The sequence below is a fragment of the Electrona antarctica genome, assembly GCF_951216825.1.
Source record: "Electrona antarctica genome assembly, chromosome: 6".
NCBI classification, from domain to species: domain Eukaryota; kingdom Metazoa; phylum Chordata; class Actinopteri; order Myctophiformes; family Myctophidae; genus Electrona; species Electrona antarctica.
In genome coordinates, this window is record NC_136811.1 from 15,167,174 (window position 1) to 15,182,903 (window position 15,730).

At 47.0% G+C, this 15,730-nt stretch overlaps 1 protein-coding gene across 2 annotated transcripts in view; it reads left to right on the forward strand.

Moving 5' to 3' along the window:
• The window catches only part of LOC306925659 (poliovirus receptor homolog), a 152,294-nt gene that overhangs the window by 44,207 nt on the left and 92,357 nt on the right, over nt 1-15,730 (forward strand). For both annotated transcript variants that reach the window (XM_079504636.1, XM_079504635.1), the window contains exons 2-6: nt 4,103-4,212; nt 9,565-9,814; nt 12,891-13,184; nt 14,041-14,158; nt 15,469-15,617. In XM_079504636.1, coding sequence (XP_079360762.1) covers nt 4,103-4,212; nt 9,565-9,814; nt 12,891-13,184; nt 14,041-14,158; nt 15,469-15,617 — 921 coding nt within the window. The remainder of the gene's footprint in view (nt 1-4,102; nt 4,213-9,564; nt 9,815-12,890; nt 13,185-14,040; nt 14,159-15,468; nt 15,618-15,730) is intronic.

Below are 15,730 nucleotides of genomic sequence, written 5' to 3' on the forward strand. Positions count from 1 at the left end.
TCTGTTTCTCTCTCTTCTCCTCCTCCACTCACTCCTACCCTTGAACTGTGTCTTATCCACCCCTCTCTCTCTCTAATCTGACCAGGGCTCTCTAAATATTCATACTGACAATTACTATTTCGAATGCATACTACTAGCCTCTCAGCACTCGGATATACGCACGGAGTGCTGGGGACTGTGCTGCCATCCTAATGACTGTCAATTTCCAGGGCTTCAGGGTTTGGGGTCTGGGGAGGGCGTCTGCGCCTGTGTGGTTATCTGTGTGTGTGTGTGTGTGTGTGTGTGTGTGTGTGTGTGTCTCTCATGTCCCTGGAGGGGGTGTCGGTCTCATAAGGCCATCCGTTCTTTCATCTCGTCTTAGGCAGGAGAATGACCTAGGTTGACTCTGCTCTTATTGGCTCCCAATGACAGACAACCAAGGCGTGCGTGTGCACGTGCGTGCATGTGTGTGCCCTGTCTGTGTGTGGCTGTGCACACATGAAAGAGGGAGAGGGAGATGTAAGGCGTGCTGGCTGTCAATACAACTAGCGGGTGTAATGACCTATTCCTTGCAAGCTTCACTCAATCCATATACTCTCCAAGCGAGCCTAGGAGGAATCCGGGGTTCTCATCCAGCCACCCGTCAACCCCCCGCCCCTCCATTCCTTCCTTCAACACCCTCCACCTCATCTTTCTCTCGCCTGCAGCCCCTTGCCCTGCGTTCCCTGAGCTAATCTGTAGTTAGCGAGTCTAGCTCAGGTAGATTGAAGTGGGGCTGTAGCTTGATCTCCGGCGTACACCCCCAGACACTGAGGGATCACAGGGCCCAACATCTGTAGAGTAAGACAGACCTCAGCGGCTCATGTCTCTCACAGAGCGACTGCACGCCTCCGCGTTTGATGTGCTCCTCCTGTGAGGACGCTCTTGTGTGGTTCTTTTGTGCAATGCAAGTCAATGTTGTTGTTTTTTTCCTATGTCAGTGTGTGCGCCTGTTTGTTTGTGTGATGGGCATAATCGGCAAGCATTGTTTGTTGGTATATCTTTGAGTCTATACAGTATGAAGCATGCATGCATCCATACGAGTGTGGGCATGTTTGACTCAGGATTGTGTGTGTAACTGTGTATGCTTGTGTGTGTGTGTGTGTTTAGTGTTAACCGTCTAATTATAAGTTGGAGTAAGCCGTTTTATTTGTTGCCCGTGGCCACTTCCGTCTGCATTCTTCATTTAATGCACGCGAGTGAAAACATTGACCCAAATTAACCCGTACGTTTAGGTAAATCTTTACACTTTCAGAGTTAAACGATTAAATGGATTTTTGCCGTGTTAGTACCGAAGGGAGACTTATAGTTCTGGAGAAGGGGAGAGATCAGCCCAGCGAAGCAGCGTTGTGGCTCCCAGGGGCTCCTCTGTGGTCATCCCGAGGTTCAGTCTGTGGTTCCAAAGGGAGTTGTTTGGAGCTTGTAAATTGGGTTGGTCCTGTGAGAGCTGCCGTTTATTCTAGGAAAGCCTTGTTTTTTAAACCTTTCCCTCCTTATCCTGCTGCGTCACTCTCCTCTTCTTGCTTTCCTTCTCTCCTCTCTTGTGCTCATTAATCCTCAACTCTATCTTTCTTCTTCGTTTCTCCCTCTCTATTGATATCTCATCTCTCCCCAGAGATGCCAAGGTGCAGTGTTTATTGTTTGTCCAAAAAAAACGAGAAAAAAAACCTAGACAGCCATGCCCACGTCTCTCTCTCTCTCTCTCTCTCTCTCTCTCTCTCTGTTGTGTGTGTGTGCGTGAGTGTGTGTGTGTGTGTGTGTGTGTGTGCGTGCACACTTCTGTGTGTCTCTGCATGCGTTTGTGTATACCTCATTCCTGCCGATCACATTAGTCTAAACATAACAGCTTGTGCTGCCTGAGCGTGAACTGGTGGAACCAGTTCCACAAATAATTGTTTGTCCTTAGGGGAAATTGAGTTTCTGTGTGTGTGTGTGTGTGTGTGTGTGTCTTCTGTTTGCTAGCGCACGCACGCACCCTAGTGCTTTTTGTGTTGTGTGCATATAGAGACACACGCACGCACATGCGCGCACACGTCCATGCACACTGGACCACAGACTGGTACACTCGTACAAGGCTGCCTGCATTTAAAGTTGTAGGCTACTTCAACAGATAATCCCTCTTTACTTAAAACAGGTGGCGTCCTGCAGACATACACCGGTGCACACTCACTCATACAAGTAATTACATTTTCATGCAGATACGATAAGCAAATGCACACAAACACGTGCATAGACAAAATCGGACGCGCACACACATTCTCTTTTGCTCAATTTTTCTCTTTTTCACACACACACACACACACACACACACACACACACACACACACACACACACACACACACACACACACCAAGTAAAGTGTATTTTTTATTTAGACTCTTGGTTACTCTTGCTTTTCCAGAGGAATGCATCGGCAACGGAAAAGCAGAAAACCATTGATGAGATTTATGAGCTATGTTGCCAGGCAGCAGCCTTTACTCTCAATTTACCAGTTCAGTGTGTATTGTGTGGCTCATCCTGGTATGTACTGTATGTACATATGCATGTGCGTGCGTGCGTGCGTGCGTGCGTGCGCACACACACACACACGCGTCTCCATCTCGCACTCGTACACAAGCACACTTACAGCACACACGATCACAGTGCAGACTCCTGTAGGTTTGGCCTACTTGTCTGTGTTCGCTAATGTCGTCCTCTGTTCTACCAAACAACTCCCCACTGTCCTCATTTATCATCACCACACTCCTCCTGGTTGCTCTCTCTCGCTCTCCTTCTCCCTCTATTTCTTTCTCGCTCTCTCTCTCTCTTGCTCTCAAAGAGAGAGAGAGGTTCCTCATAGCCCTGCGTAGCTCAGCGTGTCAAGGCAGCACTGCAACATTCTGCCCGTGCCATTCCATGTGTAGTCGAGTCGGTAGAAAGCACTACATTAATAGTTCCATTTGAAAGGGGGTCCATTCCCACTGGAGCCACCCCCCCCCCCCCCCAAAAAAAAGAAAAGAAAGAATACAAACTGCTACTGTACAGTGTATATATGTATTGTTGGATGCCTTGCTTGAAGCCGTCCATGATGAAATATACCATTTTAGTATTTTGTGGTGAATATATACTGCAGGCCTTTATTATGTTCAGTCAGACTGTCACTCCAGATGAAATGTATTACACTGGTATTTCATTGGATGTGTCAGTGTGGCTCTGCTCCTGTGCTGCTCCACAAGAACCTTCGCAAACATGACACCGCAGACTCTGAGATCACAGACCCTCCCCGAAGCAGAGCCCTCAAATATACTGTACACTGTTATTACATTATGACAAAATAATAATGGACCGATGAGCCCCTCGTAGGGGCAGAACCGTTAGACACTCGGATATGAAAAGAACATGATGGTATACCGTAAGAACCCCCCCTGAAGATACATGGATATTAAAGAACATAAAACATGAACCGACATTATATTGCATGCTGACATGGTGGAAACCTAAACGCTACTACGAGAGGAGGTGGATGTTTGATCTCATTTCTGGGTGCAGCGGAGATGCCGTGTACTGTAAAAGTGGGCAGTAATGGCCTGCTTAAATAGTGGATGAACTATTAGGATCGTGGCCAAATGATGGATGGGGTTGAGACCGCCTTTACTTCTGTGACTGCCTAAACTACCGCAATGCTCCATTTGTGTTTATGTATTATATATATATATACTTGTACCTATTTATACGCATACATACTTTATACAGCATATCGTACGCAAACATTTATTCCCTTTCTTTTTTTGAGTGGTGCAAACCACTCCAACAACTGGCTTTGTTAGTACGTGTGTGTTTGTGCCTGTACGGGTGAGCATGGTTGCTATGGTTAGTACGTGACGTCACTGTTGAGACTGAATTCATGCGGAGAGTACTTATGACACAGATGCTTTCCTGGTTCTAATGTACAGTAACTATAACAATAAATGTGTAGTTGCACCACTCAGTTTACACGGGTGTGATTTTTGGTTTGTTTCTTTGTCAAAAGTAAGAATTTGGATATGTTCTATTATATTTTATGTTAAAAATGCTTAAAATGTATTTTGTGTTTTTGTTCTACAGGGGTTAGAGGTCAGAGGGTGAAGGTGGAACCAGAGGTGCTTTCCTACCCTGGACAGACGGTCAACCTGCGCTGTACCTTCTCAGACCCCACAGGCATCCAGCTCACACAGGTTAGACGCACGCACGCACGCACGCACGCACGCGCAGACAGACCATTTTACCTCTATAACAGGGTCTGTGGACCACCAGGGGTCCTTGAGGGGGTTCCAGCTCAGTGTTGGTTAGTAACGTAACATAACACATACAGCAAAAGTAACTTATTACAATTGCCAAAAAAGTTACTGCTCGACCAAGAGAATTGCACTCTTCTCTGCGTTGTTTGTGTCCGTCCAGTTGCATAGAGGAGGGCAGTCAAGCTCCACAATATAGGATGTTGTTACATTATGTAATACGAGATAACAGATCTACAAGCTATTAATGCGTCACAAATTCGCAATATGACGCATTGTTAGCTCATAGATCTGTTCTTTTTAAGCTTGCACCTTGCGCATAATTATGACATAACATGTCTGTGCAGGTGAGGGCAGGTCCATGTGTCAAAACGATTGAGGATGCCTGGTCATGATAAGAGAAGACAACACTCGATACGTGTTGTGATTATTTAGAGTTTCAACATGTCATTTGTTGAATGGTCTGCAATGGGTTTGAGCTGTGTCGGCTATCACTCCTTCCCAGAGAGACGGCGTCCTGCACAGGTCCTATCCTTAGAGTATACATTTGGGTGCCACCGATATTGTCCCTTATCATTTGACCCATTTAGGCCTGACCTCAAATTGTTTTAAAATCCTTCTAAATCCTCCAGTTTTCTGAAATAAATATTTTCACGATTTTTCAAAAATAGCAGACCTACAAAGCTCGTAGCGCGCCACTCGGTGGCGCGCTATGAGCTTGTAGATCTGCTATTTTTCAATAGCTAAATTATAACATAATGTTTAAAACACCAAAAGGGGTTTTATGCAGATCACGCAAACCTCAGCAAAAAGAAAAGGACAATATCGATGGCCTCCAACTGTATATGAATAGAGACGGCACCCGAGTTCTCCTCCATCCTCTTGCATTAAGTTGCTCAAAAGCGCATGAGGCGATTTCACTCCTCCTTCCGGGTAGGAACAGAGTGCATTCTGGGATGGATTTGTGTTTGGGCCCACGCTGCAATACCAAATTCGGCCACTATGTCCATTTCGCCTCAGGGTTTCATCCGGGTGCCGTCTCTATTCATATATACTCTAAGGTCCTATCACCCACATTAGATAGACGTGGCCCACAGTGGGGAGCTACTGTACGTGCATCCATGGCCTCAATGGTTGGGCAATATCTCTGTGATCGTAGAATGATGATGTAAGATGGAAAAATGTCGATAACGGAACAAGGACATGAGTTACGGTGAGAGAAGATATTAAATGGGAATGTATTTTTCACTCTTTTGTCAAGAAGTTGATTGCTCCCCTCTTCGCCTGCTTTCATACGGTATGTGTGGCGCTGCAATCTCACAGCGGCTAAATTGGGTTTGTGGTGTGAAATGCAAATGGAAGAGTGTTTCATGCACAGCCAGAATGGCTCCATTGTGCCTTCTTAAAGCAGCAAAGTCAGTCAGAATGGTCTCGCTCACAACAATGAGCTTTCTCACTAGATGGGAGTCAGTTATCACTAATGCATATAGTGTACGTCAAGTTGCCAGCCGAGCATACCAAACAGTGTAATACCAACATGAGTCTTTGGGAGAAATGTAGATTAGAGCCACTGTTCTGAATCATCACGGGTTGAATCACTAATATGTCCGTGAGCAACGCACTAAATCCCTGCACGGTAAAGCGTGTTCATTTAGTAACTCCAGTTTAATACTAGTGTCAATTTTTTACACTGTTACTGTAGAGCACTGTTTCCCAAACAGTGGGTTGGGACAATTTAGTGCTTTTTTGTTTGCTTTTTCATAAATTGTATTTTTACTCAGGCTGTCTGCTGTAGTGTAGATCAGGGGTTTTCAACCCTTTTCATTTCAAGGCCCATTATTCAGCATTTGAGCCACGGACCACCATTTGATGACATTTAGCCTCTCAGACCCCAAACTAAAGAATATTTTCTTGTTGTTGGCCAAAATAATTCTAATTCTCTAATTGTGTAAACTTCTTGTATGCAGTCGTTTAACAATAATTTAACTCTTGAGAGCGTGAAATTAAACCAAATGGACCCGTACGGGTCCATTTGGTTTCATTTTGGTTTCATTTGGTTTCATTTTTGGTTTCATTTTACAAAATTGGAAACTGGAAAACGCGATACAATTGCATTTTGTAAATGATCTTGGTAAATGTGGCCTGGGGTTCTTCAGAATGGATTAAATAAATTGGTATTCTGAGTCTGACTTGAAATTATATTTTCTATTGTGGAGATGGGGCGACTCCTATCACTGCACAAACAACTCTGTATGGCGATGATTAGAGCGAGCGCAGGGCTTTGAAGCCACTGTGGTGCATCCACACGTTTGAAGTGTCTATACAAACACTATTGACCGTGTTTGAGTGAGGGAAGCCAGGCAGGGAGGCAGTGTTGATTTAGTCGACCAAAACGAAGACGAAACATGTCCGTCGACTACCTTTCTCCACGGACGAAAACTAAACGGAAACTAAATAAAAACTAAGCTATGAAGACTAAATGTATTGACAATTTTCATCAACAAATAAAAACTAGACTAAAATGTTAGGAAGGGACTAGTACAAGTCATTTTACAAAATAGCCGATCTACAAGCTCCGATCTACAAGCTCACAACGCGTCGCGCTGCGACACGTTGTGAGCTTGTAAATCTGCTATTTTCAGCAAGTGTAAAATCAGTCATTACATAAAATACATTTTGCTAGACGGGGCTGGGGCAGCGCCTGTCTAGCCTGGCTCCAGCCCCTACGGGCTGGGGCAGTGCCTGTCTCTACGGGCTGGGGCAGTGCCTGTCTCTACGGGCTGGGGCAGTGCCTGTCTAGCCTGGCTCCAGCCCCTACGGGCTGGGGCAGCGCCTGTCTAGCCTGGCTCCAGCCCCTACGGGCTGGGGCAGTGCCTGTTTAGCCTGGCTCCAGCCCCTACGGGCTTGGGCAGCGCCTGTCTAGCCTGGCTCCAGCCCCTACGGGCTGGGGCAGCGCCTGTCTCTACGGGCTGGGGCAGTGCCTGTCTAGCCTGGCTCCAGCCCCTACGGGCTGGGGCAGTGCCTGTCTCTACGGGCTGGGGCAGCGCCTGTCTAGCCTGGCTCCAGCCCCTACGGGCTGGGGCAGTGCCTGTCTAGCCTGGCTCCAGCCCCTACGGGCTGGGGCAGTGTTGTCTAGCCTGGCTCCAGCCCCTACGGGCTGGGGCAGTGCCTGTCTAGCCTGGCTCCAGCCCCTACGAGCTAGGGCAGTGCCTGTCTAGCCTGGCTCCAGCCCCCACGGGCTGGGGCAGCGCCTGTCTAGCCTGGCTCCAGCCCCTACGGGCTGGGGCAGGGCCTGTCTAGCGTGGCTCCAGCCCCTACGAGCTGGGGCAGTGCCTGTCTAGCCTGGCTCCAGCCCCTGAATCGCTAGCCACTCATTCAGGGTTTGACACAGCCCATTGGGGATGATCCAGTATGAACCAGTCGCCAAAGAGTCCAATTATTCGATATGAAGGACCCTCTTAGCAGACCTTAGCAGACCTTGAACTGTGCGTTCCTGTGCTTTTTCTGCAAACTGTTAATAAAGTATTCAATCCATCCCACTTTGGCCACGCCCATCTTAGAAAATGTGCACCGAGAGGGCTTTCAGACAGAATAATGGAGTGAAACAAAATGAAAATTCCTGCAGGCTGAGTGTCAGGCTAGCGCCTGTCAGCAGTACGTCCTCCCGGTGGGAGCTCCCCACTGGCAGGTGAGCCAGTACAACAGCAGTGGCACTGCACAAATGTGTGTTAGGAGGAATTAATTGGGTGGAAAGATTTGTAAAAGAAAATAATTGGCTAGTCTAAAATTAAAGGGGGGAAAAGTGTCACATAAAAATAACATCACACAAAAACAATCATTAAGCTTAAGATTATTTTTCTTTACAAATCAGCAACAGAAAGCACACAAACATCAGTAACTGAAGAACAGCAGGGGAAAAGAGAGAGAACGACCAATAACATTATTGCTGCAATCAGTCGATTGTCTTGTGGAGAATAATAATATTGTGTGCGTGTGTGTCTAGGACCACTTGAACGTGTCCCGTGATAACTATTAGCAGCAGCCGTAAAGCAATTAATTAAGGTTTAAATCATCTCATGTTGGTAACGGAGAGAGTCAATGGAGCTCTGTCTAAAACCCTGATTGAGTTGCGAGCCTGCATACTGGCTTCAGTGTTCACTGGAGGGCACCGCTGCACAGGCAGGCACCTTTCAACACAACGGGCACCGTCAATATCCACTCCAATCACGCTGTTAATTCCCATGAAGCACAGCTAGGTATGATCCATTGGTCCTTATGCTAATGCCAGGGGGTTACTTACCTGAGTGATGCTTGGAAATCACTCTTGTTTATTACTTGTTCTTATTAGTGTATGCAACTTTCAAGAAAACTTGAGTCGGTAGACTGTAGACACACACACACACACACACACACACACACACACACACACACACACACACGCTGCCACTGGTTTATTATGGCTGTAATAGCCTACCCTTGAGGACATTCTTTATGATGGTTATGGCTATTTTGGTAATGCGGACAGCAGTGGACTGGTCCCCTGCATCACCAGCACCTTAGCCATAATGTAATGCAGACAGCAGTGGACTGGTCCCCTGCATCACCAGCACCTTAGCCATAATGTAATGCGGACAGCAGTGGACTGGTCCCCTGCATCACCAGCACCTTAGCCATAATGTAATGTAGACAGCAGTGGACTGGTCCCCTGCATCACCAGCACCTTAGCCATAATGTAATGCGGACAGCAGTGGACTGGTCCCCTGCATCACCAGCACCTTAGCCATAATGTAATGCGGACAGCAGTGGACTGGTCCCCTGCATCACCAGCACCTTAGCCATAATGTAATGCGGACAGCAGTGGACTGGTCCCCTGCATCACCAGCACCTTAGCCATAATGTAATGCGGACAGCAGTGGACTGGTCCCCTGCATCACCAGCACCTTAGCCATAATGTAATGCGGACAGCAGTGGACTGGTCCCCTGCATCACCAGCACCTTAGCCATAATGTGGTAATGCGGACAGCAGTGGACTGGTCCCCTGCATCACCAGCACCTTAGCCATAATGTAATGCGGACAGCAGTGGACTGGTCCCCTGCATCACCAGCACCTTAGCCATAATGTAATGCGGACAGCAGTGGACTGGTCCCTTGCATCACCAGCACCTTAGCCATAATGTGCCTTCCTAAGAAATGACAGCCCTAATAAACAAGGGCCACGGTGTCCCGCGTGCAGCAGCAAGCCTCCCAGACTAACGAGTCTATTTAAACCTTTGTCCTCCTCCAAACCTGTAGGTGTCATGGATTTACGAGCCCAAGGAAGGTGAGAGGATCAACATTGCCGTGTTTCATCCCAACTTCGGCGCCAACTACCCCGAGTCACCCCAGAAGGGCCGGGTGAGCTTCACCACGACCCCTCCGACCCTGGGGAGCCCCGCCATCCAGATCACAGACGTCAAGATGTCCGACGAGGGCAAGTACGTCTGCGAGTACGCCACCTACCCCATCGGAAACGAGCAAGGCATCACATCCCTGGTTATGCTAGGTAGGTTGGGTACTGCTGTGTGTGTGTGTGTGTGTGTGTGTGTGTGTGTGTGTGTGTGTGTGTGTGTGTGTGTGTGTGTGTGTGTGTGTGTGTGTGTGTGTGTGTGTGTGTGTGTGTGTGTGTGTGTGTGTGTGTGTGTGTGTGTGTGTGTGTGTGTGTGTGTGTGTGTGTGTGTGTGTGTGTGTGTGTGTGTGTGTGTGCGTGCATAAATTGTGTTTCTACAGATTAATCACAACTGTCTCAGTGTGCGTGTGTACAGTATAATGTTAACGACGTTCAACCCTGCCGTCCCTAGTTAGTGCATGTCATTATCAAAGGCTATGTAAATAAGGAAAGGACAGATACATCACTTTCATCGACCGGCCAATTCCAGCTGCCAGATTCATCAGCACAGGGAGGCAAACCGGAGTCGGAAGTCCGACGGAATGCATTGAAGTTAATGAGAGCCGGGTGAACAAAGTTTAATGAATACTAGCTAGCTATGAATGATTGCGACCTTTCTTAAATAATTTGTTTGGGAAAATTCAAAGATCACAGAATACGTTTCCGACGTGGGTGGTATGTGGACGGTTATCCTGAGGCTGTCAAATTAGTGACAGCCTGTCAACCAATTCTGGTGATGCCAACCAGAAACATACTCTGATCATAAAGATCTATCATAAAATGATATAGTGTACACATCGAAAAACTAAGAACAGAAAACGTGTTATGTCTTCGTTTATTTCCCTAAACCAATTATTACGCAATGGTTGCAATCATTCAAAGATACTGTTAATAAGCTTGTCCACTCGGGTCATAACTTCAATGCATTCCATCAAACGTCCAGCTCCACGTCACCTCCCAGTGGGGCGCCTCTGTTGCATGATAAGGCGCAGAACATCTGTCCTGTGTGTGTGTGTGTGTGTGTGTGTGTGTGTGTGTGTGTGTGTGTGTGTGTGTGTGTGTGTGTGTGTGTGTGTGTGTGTGTGTGTGTGTGTGTGTGTGTGTGTGTGTGTGTGTGTGTGTGTGTGTGTGTGTGTGTGTGTGTGTGTGTGTGTGTGTGTGTGTGTGTGTGTGTGTGTGTGTGTGTGTGTGTGTGTGTGTGTGTGTGCGCGCGCACAACTTGGCACCAACATAACGTGTATGTATGTACAACCCCCTCGCCACACTTCAGGCTATGACGGCTTGGTTAAAAGCATGTCTGGCCCAGGTTTAATTGCTATTATAAGTGGTATTGTCAGATCAATTGTGTTCTGGTTAATGCAATGGAACCATTGCTGTGACCTTGCATCTCTATCCCTGGCCTCATCCCCCTCAGGAAAGGTATTGATCTGGCTGCTTGTCATGCCTGGTGTCAGTGCTATGTCCTCTGCCCACACGCACGCACGCACACACACGTGCACGCGCTCTCCACCTCCACAGAGTCTCCCTCTATGTGGGCAGTGAGAGAAGGAGACAGGCAGAGAGAGAGAGAGACTGAGAGAGGGACGAGCGATGAGAGGGAGCGAAAGAGGCATGCAGAGAGAAGGATGAGCAGAGAGACAGAAATATGGATGTGGAGAAAGAGAGAGACACACTCGCAGAGAGAGGGGTCAGACAGATGGAGATGGCCAGTGAGAGAGATGGGGAGATGGCGATAGAGAGAGATGAGGAGGGAGAGGGAGCAGGAGGGATTGTGTGTGTGTGTGTGTGTGTGTGACAGATCATGCAGTGATTTAGGGTTGGGGACGAGAGGAAAAAGTAGCCCTCACAGAGAAGTGTAATTGTTTATCAATGACCGCTGCCGCAGAGACAGAGAGAGGAAATTGATTGAAAGGAGAAGGGGTGACACAGTGGAGATTTAAGGTTTGGTTAGTGTTTGCACTGGGCCAGTGGTCATAATTGTTTATCAATGCCCGAGAGGGAGGGAGAGAGAGGGGGGAGGGAGAGAGGGAAAGAAACAGAATGGGAGAGTGACAGAGTGGAAATGGAGAGAGCGAAAGTGGTTGTGGGGTGGGAGGTAAAGCGCTGGTGGGGGTGGGTGGTGGGGGGTGGTGGGCGAAGTGTGTTTGGAGGCAGATATTTTGGATTTTCTCTGAGACCAGACTGATGATTCAAATCGCTTATCGATAATGGTGCACATTATCTTGTTCCTTTTCTGGTTTCTCTCTCTCTCTCTCTCTCTCTCTCTGTTGTTTCCTCTCTGGTTTTCTCTAACTCTGGCTTTGTTTTCCTCTCCATCTCTCCATCCTGTAATCTTTCTTCTCTGTCACTGTCTAACCACCATCCCCTTAATCTCTTCTTTTCTCCCCATCCATCCATTTGTCTCCCTGCTCTCCATTTGGTTGTACTCATTATCTGTGGGTGCTCTTGCTATTTGTTCTTCTTTACTTGGTGGTGGTGGTTGTGCGAGTGGGTGTGCAAGAAGACCAGGTGGGAATGGATGTGTATGGAGTTCTTAATTACGTGTTGCTTTTTTCTCGCTGTATTCTTGTGAGATGTTTTGTTTCATTCAATTTCGGTTAAAATGACGGCATGCTTTATTGACTAATATACATTTGCTTTGCCAAGGCTTTGCAAAATACTTTCATAGCTGAGCAATCACACCATGCACGCATACTGCATTATAAAAAATATTACATAAACACGTACCCCCTCCTTACACACACAGGCTGATGCCTGCTGTGTAATAATTCTGAAATTGAGATCGATTTAGTATAAACGCAGTCCATGTATAATTATAAACGCATAATTAAATATTATCATGAGGGATAATCACATTTATGTTATTAACATTAAAAGCGGGAAAGCATCTGTCATTTTAGGTCTTCGTGTTGGCTTTCGCCAGCTTGTACATCTGCTATTTTTGGACATTTTAGCAAGGTGTGAGAACTATGGATTTTAGAAGGCCTCAGGTCTTTTATTAACCCATTAAAACCGGTATTAGATATACATGCCGCATTGCAAGATCCTACATCTGCTATTTTTTTATATATTTTTTTAAAGCTGTGAGAAAGTGTGAGAACTACTGATTGATTTTAGAAGGCATTTATACAATGTTAATTATGGTTTTATGAACGTTTTCTTTTTTTGTCCCTCCCTCCCTCCCTCCATCCAGCCAAGCCCCGCAACTCCGCCTCCACGGTAACGGTGGTGGCGGGGGAGAAGATGTCGGTGGTGGCCCGCTGCGAGTCGGCCGAAGGGCGCCCGGCCGCCCAGATCTCCTGGGTGACCACGGCCGGCGGCAACGCCACCACCAAGTCCACGGCGGGCGCTGACAACACGGTGACGGTGACCAGCGAGTACAAGCTGGTTCCCCGGGCCGCGGACAACGGCAAGGACATCAGCTGCGTGGTGTCGCACCGCACGCTGACCAAGCCCGAGAGCTTTAAGATGAAGCTGGCTGTGGAGTGTAAGGGAACGCACGCACACACACACACACACGCACACGCACACGCACACACAGAGACAAATGGATTGATGGCACGCATGCATGCACACACAAATGGCACGAGCAGCACTTCCATATTGTGCCATTTAAAGTTCCATTTCCTTCCGCGGAGGAGGGCTGTGTGTTTGTGGCAGAAGAAAGATGACATCCATGGTCAGACACTACGACACAGGTTTAGTGTATTGGTTTTATTTGTGTCGGGGACCGTGCAGAAAATACATAAAAAGCCAAACGACCAGAAAATACCCATGCATGCACACACACACACACACACACACTGTAGTCCTTTGCCTTTTATATTTTCACACGCTAGGCTTTTTGCAAATTTTTCTTTCTCGACAAACACTCAAACGTACTCTAACCCAAATACTCAAACGTACTCTAACCCAAATACTCAAACGTACTCTAACCCAAATACTCAATGTACTGTAACCCAGACACTTAAGTACTCTAACCCACATACTCAATGTACTGTAACCCAGACACTTAAGTACTCTAACCCAAATACTCAAACGTACTCTAACCCAAATACTCAAACGTACTCTAACCCACATACTCAATGTACTGTAACCCAGACACTAAGTACTCTAACCCACATACTCAATGTACTGTAACCCAGACACTAAGTACTCTAACCCACATACTCCATGTACTCTAACCCAGACACTAAGTACTCTAACCCACATACTCAATGTACTGTAACCCAGACACTAAGTACTCTAACCCACATACTCAATGTACTGTAACCACCAACATGGCCTATATTCAATGTAGTGTAACCCAATTGTTTATTTTCTCTCCCCCCTCCTCCCTCTAGTCCCCCCTCAGGTGTCTATCACGGGCTATGACAGCAACTGGTACGTGGGTCGTACCAACGTGGTGCTCACGTGCCAGGCCACCGGGAACCCCATCCCCACCGTGGTCACATGGAAGACGTGAGTAACAAGGACACGTCTGTCACTCTGTCGCCTCCCTCCAACGGGCGTCCTGTTTATTAGACTAAGAGTCTCCCTCGCCATCCATCATTGTACGCTTCAAAAAAAAAGGGGGGGGGGGTTCACAGTTCATTTCAATTAATAATGATGATCATATCAGAGGACTTAAGAGGCGCGATTAGGCTGCTAATCTGTGGTCTGACAAACAACAGATGAGCGGCTGATAAAGAATAATGACGAGGGGTAGAGGAGAAAACAAGTTTTCATATTAAAGGTCAGGAGAACGTTGTCATCACTTCCATGATGGTTGCCATGGTCCCCCAGGCGCTACAAACGAGCTGCTATGCTAACATTCTTCTGTCTTCTCTGACCCTCTCTGTCAGTCTCTCTCTCACTCCGTTTCTACCTCTCTCTCTCTCTCTCTGTCTCTTGCACTCAGTGTTCTACCCCACTCTACCTGTCGTTTTCAAGTTTTATTGGCATGAACGCTATATGAACTATAACGCCAAAGCATCAATCTCTCTCTCACTCGCTCTCTTTTTCCCAGATACTGTACACTGTACAGTACCCCAGCTCTATTAGAGCAGTTAGTGCTGCTTCCCTGATGATGGAGATCGCACTGTATAATGTCTCCTAATGGACTCTAGATTTAACCCAAGAATAATAATGGCCACCTTTCCTCGCTCCCACTCTATCCCTTCTCATGCATTAGTCCAGCTACTGTATGACAAAATATGAAAAGGGCAAAGTTTGGCACTTTTTTGTGCGTGTTAATAGCCGAGACGATGTTCCTTGGCTTACACGGTATGCTGAATTACTGAAGGTCTGCTCTTCTAAAAAAGTCTTCTAAAGCTGTGTTTCTCAAACGTTTTTTTTTGCCAGCAAAGATTTGAGTTAAAAATATCTGTTACAGTGAAATTGAGAACTATTTCACGTCAAGGAACCCAGAAATTATATGTAGGCCTAAATTGGCCGCCGACCCCCATCTGAAAATCTGTTTCAGGGACCCCCCAGAAGCAAATATTTCAGTTAAAAAATAAATAGCAGGACTACAAGCTTGTAGCTTGTAGATCTGCTATTGTTCAATAGCTAAAGTATAACATAATGCTTAAAACACCAACAGGGGTTCCCGTCCAGAATGGGTTAAGGTGGGTTCAGGTGACGCAGTGCATTAGCAGACAATGGCTGCGATACCGGCCAAAAAACTCAAACAAATTCATGCTAATATTCTTTCTTTCATGCTCTTCTGTGTGTGTGTGTGTGTGTGTGTGTGTGTGTGTGTGTGTGTGTGTGTGTGTGTGTGTGTGTAGTCTGACAGGGGAGATACCAGACACTGTGGTCATAGACCAGAACAAGTTGACAGTGCTGAAGGTGGACGAAGCCGTTAACAACACCTTTGTCTGCGAGGTCAAGAACCGCCTGGGAATCGGCAAGGACCAGGTCACCGCCGTGGTCAGAGGTAGGTGGCTCTACACGTGCACACACACACACACACACACACACACACACACACACACACACACACACACACACACACACACACACACACACACACACACACACACACACACA